The 12,634-nt window shown below is 50.2% G+C and overlaps 1 protein-coding gene across 1 annotated transcript in view; it reads left to right on the top strand.

The window, feature by feature from the left end:
- LOC118771975 (SH3 and multiple ankyrin repeat domains protein 3-like) overlaps positions 1–12,634 on the top strand; it is a 285,841-nt gene that overhangs the window by 92,924 nt on the left and 180,283 nt on the right. The window contains 1 exon segment of the mRNA XM_036520181.1: positions 2,970–3,041. Within this exon segment, the coding sequence (XP_036376074.1) occupies positions 2,970–3,041 (72 nt within the window).

Below are 12,634 nucleotides of genomic sequence, written 5' to 3'. Positions count from 1 at the left end.
AACCATGCAAAGAGAAAACAGGATCAGAGTTGCAGGAAATGACCAGCTTTCATATTTTATATTTGGCTATGGAGATGTCAAAATCAGGTCTCATTTATTGTCTTTTCATAAGCAATGTTCTAAATTTAAGACCCGGCTTCTTTTGTTTTAGTCTCCGCCTGCTGAAGGGTAGCAGGTCATATTTTCCCAGTTGCCCATGGCCGAGGTTAGCGTACCTGTGGAAGTGATAGATGCACAGAGCGTGCGGGGCGACAGAGCCCGGGAGGGGAGAGGCCAGAGGTGCCCGGCAGGACGGAGCAGTTTTTCATGGCTGAGCTGGGCTCTGAGGAATGTGACACACACATTCAACATTCAGTCAGCCCAGACACACACACACACACACACACACACACACACACACACCTACACATACATATGCTCTGACCTTCCCCCTCTCCTGTCTTCCTAACCGTCACACTACAGACCACCTAAAAAAAATACCTTGAAAAAAAAACCCTTCATATGACGGCAGCACAGCGGATGCACAAACACTTTTACAGATGTGACTAATAATGCCTGTTGCCTCACATTATCCATAGTCTCCAGCCAGTTTGCCCTAGGAGCTAATGCACTACAACCACACAGCTTTGGGGAGCGGTGCGCAGCTCCTCTGAAACATGAGTCAGATGCCAATCCTGCCGTGGGTCAGAACAGGATGCGTCTTTAACAGGCTGTGGTTTGGACAGACCCCAGCTCGCTGCTCTGATCACTCCCCTCCTCAAGCTGCTTTGACAGCGCTAAATGGATCTCAGAAACTGGGGAACGGATCCATGCGTGGTTGTCCGTTTTCAGATCTCCTCCCGTTCATCTTGTTGAGAGCCTTTACTCAGACTTGGCAATCGCTTTCCCTGTTTGGAGAGTGGGGGATGGCTTTGTTTTCGGCTGGTGCAGAATGAGGAAAGGTGGCAGGCTCTGCTCCCCGGTTAGGACCCTCAGGCACCCGGAAGGACGCCCACTGTGCTGGCTTTAGCATGACCGGCAGCTACACAGTCACACAGTCATTGGGCTTAATGAAGTGAATATTCTGTGCTGTGGGTTGGCCTGGAATGGTATTGACTGGCCAGTGGGGGGTGGTGATGGGATGTTTTGGATAGTTGAAATAGTTTTCTATCAGATGACCCATCTCTTAGTCCTGTGAACTGAATATGTTCCATGTTAGGTGGTCTCCTTTGCTACGGTGAGCAGGAGGAAGTTTGTGTGAGTCTGTCCTGTAGTACTAGATCTATATTTCCTGCCCTGAGCTATGTTTTATTGGGCAGGGATGAAGGCATGGCTTATGTTCACCTCAGTTGGCTTTGCTGTAATTGATTATTAATTGTAAAACATTCACAAACTGTTGACATGGGGATGTTTTGTGGGGCCGTTTCCGTTCTGACACAACTCCACAGTTTTTCCCCAGATGTATCTCACAATGAGAGTCAGAATATTGCAAGAACACTTCAGCAGGCACCTATGTGGTCTCAAATAGGCTGTTGCCTGGAAAAGGAATTAATGCAAAAGCTAAATCTTTGTACCTTAATTTTACATGCACAGTAATTATTAGAGTGTATTTATTTTGCAGCTATCCAGGGCAGCTATCATAGCATTTTTAACTGTATACAGCTGGATATTTACTGATGCAATTCAGGTTAAGGACTCAAGGGTGCCATGGCAGTGGTCCATGTGGGATTTGAGCCAGCAGGTTGCAAGCTATGTCACACTGTGGTATAGTAAACATACTTTCCTGCTCTGGTTTAACAAACATTTCAGACCTCATATCCACTGGGTGTTTAAATGTTTTTACCAGCTACCAGCAGTGACCTTTAACCTGAAGAGCTGAAGCCTTTGAGCCTCACATGACAGCATTGAATCAAGATATTGCATGAGATATTTCAGTGTAACTCAGCGATGCAGCTTTATGACATAAAGATGCTTGTAAATACAGGTATAGTGAGGTGAATCTGTGTTCTGTACTGAAGTGGAACAGAGTGTTTTTTATTGGACCCTTGTAAAATGCATAAGTGTGCTACCACAGCTTGCAGTTACAGTAAGCTCGTTTGTAGGTCCCTTGCTTTGCCCATACTGAACCCCTGTGCACCGTGTTTCCCCCAAATGCACATGCAGGTTTATAGTTGACAGTGCACTGCGGGCAATCAGATTTAATATTTCACTGCGGTTGAGCTGCCTATCCAGTCCACGAGCACTCACCAGCCTGTCTGCCAGACTCAATGCAGGTCTCACGGACGTCAGGCCTCTGCATGCACCATGATATAATCAGGCCAGCGTGACTGCTGTGTCCTGTGTGTAGGACATGAGCCCTTTCCGCATGCATTTGTACCGTGCATTTTAGAAGGAAGGTGGAAAAATCTGTTCTCTTGCTCTGACTTCTGCCACAGATGCAATTAATGTTCACTCCATTCCCTTGGGCCAAGTGTTTCATTTTTCGTGAAAGAAGGTTAACATTGACAAGTGCCGCTCCAGGTGGCTACAGAGTAGAGTGCCTTTGCAAGAGCAGTCAGTCTGCTTCAACACTAAAGACAGGGTCCTCAGGGAAACTGCACCAGCAATTCCTACATCCACACATCATTGCTGTGAAAGAAACCTGGCATTCAGAATAGCTGTTGACGTAATTATTCTGGTTGGTTCAATATATAACTGTCGGAGTTTGTGAAGGTAGACGTATACATTATAAGAAAGACAGCTATTCAACTTTGTGACGTATAGAAACCTACATGTGTTGAGATTGCCTCACATCAAGCAACATGGAACGTCAGGAGTTTGTGTACTGCCTTTTGGACATCTGGATATTAGTCAATGCGTTGTTCGGACGATAGGAAAGAGTGCGTCAATGATGTTGGCTACTAACAAATGAAAAGATGCTTCATTTTCACGCCCCAAGCTTTGCTTCCAAAAGAGGCTCATCCATTTTCGTTGTTCTCCTCTCTTTGCAGTTCCGCTACAAGAGGCGCGTGTACACCCAGAGCCACCTGGAGGACAAACAGCTAGCCAAGCTCCACACAAAGGTAAGAGACGCATATACAGGTGTTCCACGGACGCTGTGACGGAGCTCAGCTTTCCCTCTGGAGCTCCCTGTGTTCCGGCCGTTCTGCCTGCTTTGGGCCTGCAGCCAGCTCTTGTGCGCCCTTACGCTTGCGGTATGCCAGATTGTGAAACTGTGAAACGCTGTCTCGCATCGAGACTGCTGTGTCTCTCATCGGCCATGCGGGAAGCCAGATGATGTGTTTTTTGGTTATTGTTGCTGTAGGTACGGATTTGTGTGCTGATTTTGGTGTCCGCGGTTTCAGCAGGGGCCCTCTGTGTTTTCTTGAACCGCCACCCACCACTGTTCTTTGTTTTCGTCATTGTGCTGCCCCGGCAGCATCAAGATCGCAGGGACTTTGTTACCATAACGATGTTCTTTAGATCATTTTAAAGAACTGAGATGTCTCCGTCGTGGAGTTGCAAGCCAGTTCCGAAAGCGATTGTGTGAAGTTAATTAATTGGGTGAAAATAAAGACTCGTCAGAAGTTGTCGAGCATGACATATCAGTTATTAGCTATTTGAAATGAATCAGAAGGGGTTTAATGTGCATTTTCTTCATTTGTTCGTTTTAATTAAAGCAGGATCGTAAAGCGACCGTGAAACCGTAAAAAATCGATCTTTGCGGTGCTCACATGGGCGGTCAGGTTTAATTCAGGTGATCCGTGCTGTATCCAAGGAACTATAAAAAATGCTCTACAGTCAGTAGCTGATTAACACCTGGGATAGCAGGTTCTCCACCTTCTTATCCTATCTATCACTCCAGTGAACTCACTGAAGCCTGCAGCCTGAGCTCAGTGATGGAGTCTGCTGCTGCCCGTTAGCTTCTTTTCCCTGTATGTCAGTTCAGCTGTAACCCGTGAGGCTCTGTGAGTCAGCACTGCCGAAGGTGGCCGTGCTCAGTAGCGCACTGTGCGATTCTCTGAGGCGAGCTCCGGGCCCCAGCTGCGTCTTCCTCTTCTGCGTCTTGCCTCAGTAAAATATCTGGCTTCATAAATGGATAACATTGTAAGTTGCTCTCGATAAGAGTGTCTGTTAAATGCCAATAATGTATTTGCCTTGCTTACTGTGTAAAATCCTTGTAGTCTCACCCAGAGTTCAGGTGAAAGCTTCTGCCTTTTGTTCTGCTGTTTAAGGTGTCGGCAGGTGCAGCATGTATGTTGATTTAGCGGTTGGCGGTGACAAATACTTTACACATTGTTTTGTGATTATAGTTAGAAACAAACAAGTAAAAACATCATGTTCATGAGCATTCATCTGCATTGGAACTCCTTCTATTGGATGAGCAATAGAGGGACAGTGTTTTCATTGTGAAGTGATCTTGACTGAGAACAGCAAAACTCCAGCATTGGTTTTTCGCCCTGAGATACAGTGAGTTTAACCGATACACCCGCTAATGGTTCCACATTGTGGTTGTGGGGAATTGTGGTTTTCGTCACATTGATTTACATCACTTCATTTCATTCTGACACGTCTGACTTGGATCTGTACCAGTGGGGATAGCTGGTCCTCTAGTTTGGTATCGATGTTTCTCCAGAGGGAAATGGATCAAACTGTCTTTGAAAAGGTGAAAAAACTGTTTGACTCCACTGTCACTTTATAATAGGAATATGAGTCATGGCATGTAAAGTACTGCTGATAAATCTTCCATTGATGAAAAAAAAAAACAGAAGAAAATGATATCGGCATGTGTTTTAATACAAGAGATCTTTGTGATTCAAAAGTGATTTTGCTCGCGTTTTGTTTTGCATTGTGATTTTGTGATTTTGTTCGTATTGTTGACTGCTTGAACTCTGGATTAGCATTTGGGCTGTATTACTCCTCAAGGAGACAGTGCACAATCCTGGAAGCTGTGCTGTTTACACAGCGTGTGCCTTTTATGTGTACAATAATTTGTTAGCGTGCTGACAATGTTCTGTTTGCCATTACTGTGAGATCCTCTGTGCCTGAGTAGGGAGTGTGTGTGTGTGTGTGTGTGTGTGTATGTGTGTGATCTGTGCATGCACAGCAAGCAATCCTCCATGCCTGAGCGCAGGGATGTGTGTGTGTGGGTGTGCGTGTGCGTGTGTGTGTGTATATCCTCTCCTCTGCTCGTACAGTAACTGACAGTTGAGTCCCCTGGGCAGCCCACGCAGATGCAGCTGAGGTTTGGTGTAAGGATATCCAGCAAACAGCAGAGGGACCTGGAAGCATGGAGATAAAAACCAAGATTGCTGTAAATGCAGGCAGCTGCATAGCCTCGACGATTGCAGGAACCTGCGGGAACGCTGTGCTCAGGAACATCCGTGGCCCAGGTGCTTGCACGCTGTCAGTGTGGCCTGAATTTGATGAGGCGTGTGATTAGGTCATATCTCAACAGCATTTCACAGAGGAACACACGTAAAGGTTTATGGGCAGGGTATTTCATATATCTCTCTGACAAGTACAGTCTGATGAAGCAGGCTAAAAGGCGGCCAGCATTACCACGGCGCAGGCAAATACTTCAGCTCTCAGCATTAATAAAATTACTGTTGGAGCATCACAAAATAAAAAGTAATGCCAGAGGTATATGAGTTCAGTAAATAGCAATTCAAAGCTCAGCAGGCAGTTGAGCGACTGAGGTCTTGGAGATCAAATAGGTTCTCCCTGGATCCTGAAGCTTTGTTGGTAAAAGCGTGCGCACGTGAACAGATCTGTGGCGCGTGGTGTCGGGTTTGCAGAGCTACCTGCGCCGGGGCGGGAGGGGAGCGAGAAACGCCGCCCGCGCTGCAGTACCTGGAAGGGCTCGGGCGCGTTCGGGAAAATGCAAGCCCAGGCAGACCGAGCTGCCCTGCCACCGCTCCCAGCCGCGGCCAGCACACACCCCCTGCCTTACTAAGCAGTCTGTCACGCTGCTGTTCGGGAAACATGCCGGTTCAGACCTGCAAACAAAAAAAAAAAAAGAGAAAGGCAACAGCACACGGCGGTACAGCACTGCAGCAGAAAGCGCCGCTCAGCATGGCAGCTTCCCCCTCCTGTTTTGTCTGTCTCTTGTGGTTTTCGAAAAGCAGTTTTCGAGAAGAGTATACACTCCTCAAGCGCTGCTCCCGAGCCGCTTTGTAAACCATTTTTCTTTTAAATTAACAGCGTGGAGTCGCTGCTCTGGCCGGGTACCCAATCCGACTACCTGCGTCCCCCAGGGGAGGGGAGTCGGAGGAAGGAAAGAGATTTTTACATTATCTGTCCTCTGGCGTTTCTCGCATCGATCCGTGCCAGGAGACTGTACGAGGGGATGACAGCTGCTGAAGCCTGCTCTGCTACAAATGCGGTGTGCCGGAATGTTCCGGCCTGATTTATGCAGCAGGAGCCAGGCCCCACAAAAACAACTGAAGGAGTGTTTTTACTACGTCCTGATGTGAGCCACACTGCACATAATTCTCTGGGGATTTGTTTGGATGGCACTGCCTCCCCTTAAATATATTGCAGGCTAATATATGGCTGGAAATAATAATTCAGTGAACGGTCTGTCGTTAGTGAGTTGTTATTATGGGACTCTGCGTGTGCCTCCTGCCCACTATTTCCTCTGACCACAGTGCAGGAGGTTAGTGGTTTCCACATCTCCTCTTGCTGACCGAGAATGCGGAAATTAATTAGCTGAGTTAGATTCTGAGCATGAATTTAATCGGACGTCACATCTCCGTGATCACATGAATTGGCCGGTTAGCTTTAATTGCCGCGCCGGCGTGCCGAGCGCTCTGATGAAGCGCAGTCTCTTCCTCTCGAGCCAATCAGAGACGGCCCCGCTGAGCCAATGGATTTTCAGCCGAGCTATGATGAAATGTAAGGAGAGAGAGTCACATGGTCCACCGAGTATTCCTGTGGAGCCCAGATATCACATACAGCGTCTCACTAATAAGCAAAGTGATCCGATCAAAAGCACAAACACAGTAACACAAAGCACTACTGGTGTTAAACTCCGGTCAGTTACTTGTAGCCTGTGGTCTCGTGGTATAAAAATGGCGTACCAAGAAGGCAACCAAGCAGAGTGGTGATAGTTTGCTCTTTAACTGGAAGAAATCCACAGCTGTAATAATTTTAAGGTCTCTGCAATAGTGACCTGTATGGCGCAGACACATACTGTATATCCTCTAATCTTCTGACACTGATCATGTTAAAGGCACTCAGTTTCAGCTTCAGTCATTGATATTCTCTTCTTATGGCTTAGTCATTCCATGTTCCAGCCTGGGCAGCTGCCATTGATCTGGCACATGAAGCGTTCTCGGTGCCAAAAAGCAACTGTGAGAATCGTAACAGTCCAAACTTGGAAGTTGGATCCCATCCCAACCCAGTGAAGTGGGCAGCTTTCGTCTCTGTGAAGACCAAAGTTTGTTAGGATGAGCATCGTTCTTTTGTAGAGAAAAGTTTGGGGCAGATGGTGGAGGTTGGCGAGGCCTGTTTTGTGACTTGTTTTCATCTGTATATCCCTGGCCTGTAGCTACCAATGAGCTTAACTTATTTTGATGAGCTCTGTCTTCATCACGTACCAGACATGTGTCTGGGCAGATCTTTGTTACAACACCTCCCTGTTCTCCCCAGCGAAATGTACTAGTGTCTATATGCTAGTGCAGACGTGATTTCCTGAACTCCATTTAATGGCCGGCTTTACAAACAGAATTCTGCTCAAAATGCATGCTTTTCCAACTGCCCACGGTCTAGTTTCCTGCTCTGAAAAAGTACTTGAGCACTACAGAACAGTGGCACAGACGAACTTTTGCGCATATAGCACTGATGGGGTGGGGGAATGGGAAAATGGCCCTGAGTACAGCAGCCTATGCGGACAGAGAGAGTATTCCACAAGCACAGGTGCAGTTCATTCCAAATAACTGTCTGTAACACTCCGTCATGAGATGCCTTCGCTCTGCATAACAAGCAGGGAAGGTGCGAATTCCTGAGTGTTGCGTAAGGTGTTTTCTGCGATGTTTGGCGCTGCGGGTGCACGGAGGTTACATGGAAGAATGGGGGGGGGCGGGGGGGGGGGGGGGCTCTGAGGAGCTGAGGATGTCAGAGAGCAGCGCTGTGAAGGTTCCGAGCTCCGGACGAACCTCCCCCATCCCAGACACCGGAGCTCTGCTCCTGAGAGCGGAAGGCCTCCGTAAGCGCTAATCCCCTTATCTTATTGACATACTGTTTTTCATTTTCCGTATCGACTGCCCCTCTTGGGCCGCGGCCAGCGGTTCGCTCTCCCCCATCCGCTCCGCGGGCTGCAGGGACCTGCGCAGAGCGGCATGTGCTAGGGTCAAACATTAGCCTACTTTAGAGGAATCAGTGCCCCACGGACGCTCCCCCCACCCCAGTCGTTTTATCTGAGTGGACTGGGGTGGAAAGACAAGGGGCGAGGATCCCCCCCGCCCCTGCCCCCATCATCGGCCATGTGATCGACGGGGCCTCAAAAAAAAAAGCTTCCTTTCTTCCCACCAGACAAAGGCAGTACAGTTCGTGAAGCATCTGATCTTAATGCGAATATCAGAGCCCTTTAGTGTATTACCGACAGCAGAGCAGCGTCTGACAGCCCTCCCTGTGTGGGGCTCAAGAGGACTGCCATCAGTCCTCGTGGAGACAGAGAAACGACAGCACCTGATTGGAATTAAGGAATTTACCGAGCTAATCAGCGGCACAGAGCGGCCGCTGTGTCCTCCCGTTCCACTGATTTATACTTTTTGACATGGATTCAGGGCGCTTGCAGGAGCATGTCCTCGGAAGCAGGCGCGGGGACGCGGAGCGCGCTCTGGTGAAGAGCCGGGGCCGTACGGAGAGGTTTTTATTCACGCGCTGTTTGCTAATGTACACTCTGACATCGGGGCTGCAGCCCCCCGGCGCTGAGCTAAGGAAGGGCCGCGGGCGGGCCGGAGAGTGAAGAGGGAGCAAAGAGCCCCCAGTGTTCTGCCACAGAGGCCACTAACGTGGGCAGCCATGCACATAGGCAAACACAGTGCCTTATTGATTCACTCAGTCTGTGGCACTGTGTGTGCGCATCTGTGTCTGTGAGTGTGTGTGTGTGTGTGAGAGTGTGAGAGAGAGAGCATGTGTATGTATGCGTTTTGAGAGAGAAGTAGTATTGAGTGCCTGTATGTGTGCATTGGTTCCCTCCGGCTTGTACTGAAATGTTTGCCTTCACATTGGCTGTAGAGCAGCAGTAAGCTGGGATGCTAAGCATGTGCACTGCCTCAGTAATGCTTCCCCTAAGCTGCAGCACGCACTGCTAGCCAGATTATACAGCACACAGGGGCTGCTACTACTGCAGCACACCTGACACGATGGAGTCAAAGAGACCAGGCAGTGCCAGGATATCCTCCTGCCAACCTGTCCTGCATTTGGACCGAGCTGTTCTGCTAGCATCCACAGTCATCTATACAGACTGCACCTCACTGGAGCTATGCTGTGGACACAGTCATCTATACAGACTGCATCTCACTGGAGCTAAGCTGTGCACACAGTCATCTATACAGACTGCATCTCACTGGAGCTAAGCTGTGCACACAGTCATCTATACAGACTGCATCTCACTGGAGCTAAGCTGTGCACACAGTCATCTATACAGACTGCATCTCACTGGAGCTATGCCGTGCACACAGTCATCTGTACAGACTGCATCTCACCAGAGCTAAGCTGTGCGCACAGTCATCTATACAGACTGCATCTCACTGGAGCTATGCTGTGCACACAGTCATCTATACAGACTGCATCTTACTGGACACAAGCAGTACACAGTCCTCCAGAGAGACTGCATATCTCACTGGATGTATGCAGCCCACAGTCCTCCATATAGCATCTCACTGCAGACCTGCACAATATGTATTATAGAAAGAGTCCTATAAAAGAGGCTATTCAGGCACTTGGGTTTCCTCCAGTTATGGGTTGGGCTGCTAAAGCAGGTGAAGATGAGGGGGATTCTGGGACTAAGAGGGAGGTTTCGAGGCCCCCCAGCCCCAACACGCCGAGGGCACCATGGCACATTTTCAGGCAGATGGCAACGATGCTAACAGGCGTTCCATCTCCAGCATTGTGCCTCTGTTTTTCACGAGAGGGACCCCAGCTCCGCCACACCGCTCCGCTCAGACAGGCTCTGCCAGCTCCCATTCTTATCATCCCGATAAGCCCACTGTGCAGCAATGTGATAAAGGACAAATTGAAATCCACAATGAGAATACCCCAGTCAGGATATATATGTGTGGTTTTTTTTCTCTTCAGTTTTTATTATTAGTGGTGCATTTAGCTCAGGCAATAAGCTATGAATCAATTGAATGTACTCTCCAGCGATCGTTTTTGGGCCGTGTTGAATAGGACTAGATGTCTGGGCGGTTTGGTATGGAGCGGAGAAATGGAAATTGAGATGACAAGGCTGTGTGTAGCATGCGCTAGATGGGCGCATTCAGATTCGCAGCTTAATATCTCAAGCTCATGTGACTCTTCTTTTTTTTTTTGCACGGCCAAAACTGCAGTGTAAGTATTATTTTTATTTATGGGTTGACGTGCTGTCATTGTGTAAGCATCCATCTAACAGCAGTACGGTTTGGGGAGTAACTGAGGAACGGGTAGTCATTTCACCATCAATCATTCTGCCAATCAGCGGGCCCACACACATCCATCCGCGCTGAGATCAAATTTAAATATTGAGCAGGAAGAGCACCGCGTCCGTGTCCAGCCTCATCCCATTGGTCCGTACCATGTGTAGCTTGTCTACCCCGGAGCTATGTTTGCTACAGAACACACACGGGGTTGCGCTCTGAATGACAATGCGGCTAACGATTTTCAGCTCGATCTGCGCATGGATTTTCGCCGCGTCAGAGCAGCTCCAACCGGCTCGCGATCATTAGGTGTTATTAACCCAGCCGTCTGCAGCCGCCCCAACTGCTTCTCTTTCTTCCTTCATGGCTGTAGCCAAGGCTTTACCACAGCGGGAGGTGCAGATACTGCACAGGACTGCGTGAAGACATGCACTGGTTTTAGTCTCTGCTGCACACATGGGCGCAAACACACGCTCACAAAGGCTCAAACACACACACACAGGCACAAGCACACACTCACACACACACATACACATACACACAGGCACAAAGACACACTCACACAGGCACAAACACACACACACACACACACACACACATGCGCTCACAAAGGCTCAAACACACATACACATACACACACACACACAGGCACAAACACACACTCACAAAGGCTCAAACACACACACACACACACACACACACACACTGTCACACACTCACACACACTGTCACACACTCACACACAGGCACAGACAGACACACACACACACACAGGCACACAGCCACAGATACACACGTACACACCTAATAACTGAGGGACAGTGGGGCACATACCAGGAGCACTCAGCCAAACACATGAGGAAGACGCTCACAGGCTTTAATCTGTGGACAGCACAAGAGAGAGGGAGAAGCAGATTGAGCGAGAGAGACAGAGAGAGAGAGGGAGAGTGAAAGGGGGGTAGAGAGAGGGAACGAGAAAGAGAGACGTGGAGCGCTGCGCTGGGCTGCCTTTTCCCCGCAAGCCGCTCAGACACAAGCTCATCCTCTCCTCCGCGCGCGCCAGCTGTTCCCGCTCACCGGCTGGGGAGTTCCACCTGAGCCCCGCCCCCCACCACCCCCCTCCCCTGCGCTGCCCCGGCCGGCCCAGCCAATGGGCACGCAGGACCCGGCCCCCCTCCGTGAGTGACGGGCCCCTGAAGAGCTCCGGCCGGCTCGGCGGAACCCCAGCGCTGCCTCGGAGTGGCGAATGGACGGACCCCGAGAGCAGGGCGCCGCCACCACCGCTGGCGGGGAAGAGTGAGCGCGTGCGAGAGCTTGTCTCTGGAGCCGCTGCTGCTACCCCACCCCCACCCCCCCTTCACCCCGCCTCCCCCCCAGACATTACAGCACCACCACACCCCCCCCCCCCCCCCCCCCCCCCACCCCCATCACCACCGCCACTCTCTCCCTCTCCCCCCACCCTCTCTCTCTCCCCCCTCTCCTTCCCTCTCCCTTCCTCTCTCCCTGCGTCTGGACCCTGCGAAACCGCCACTCCGTCTCTCTCTCTCTCTCTCTCTCTCTCTCGTGCGCGCGTGTGCTACTCCGGAGAGAGGAGGAGGGAGAGAGAAGTGGAGGGGGGAGCCGGGGATCTCGCCATGTGGATGCTGTTTTGGCCCCTGGATCGCTGCAAATGCCAAGCCTGATGATCGGCGATGGGTTCGGCTCTAGGGAGGAGAGAGGCTCAGGAGAAGCGAGACAAGAAGGCGCGGAAGGACAGGAAGCCCAAAATCAATAGTAAGGTACCCCACTCTCGTCCCTTACGTGGCTGTGGCTGTCTGTGTGGCCGGGAAGGGGGGGGGGGGGGTGGATGCGCGGGGCTCGGAGCTGCCTGCAGCCGACCGATAGCCCCACTCCTCTGGAATGTTAATGTGGTCTGTATGCACAGTGTGAACGCTCCGGACCCGCGTCCGCGTCCTCCCCGCTGGCGGCTCCCGCTCAAAACCTCCACGCCATCGCTGCTCCTTCTCAGCCGCGGGCGTGGAGACGGGAGTTGTTGTTTTAGGAGCAGCATCGTT

Source organism: Megalops cyprinoides, chromosome 25 (genome assembly GCF_013368585.1).
Source record: "Megalops cyprinoides isolate fMegCyp1 chromosome 25, fMegCyp1.pri, whole genome shotgun sequence".
NCBI lineage: Eukaryota > Metazoa > Chordata > Actinopteri > Elopiformes > Megalopidae > Megalops > Megalops cyprinoides.
Note: the sequence above shows the minus strand (reverse complement) of the source record. Positions and strands in the feature narration are given on the sequence as shown.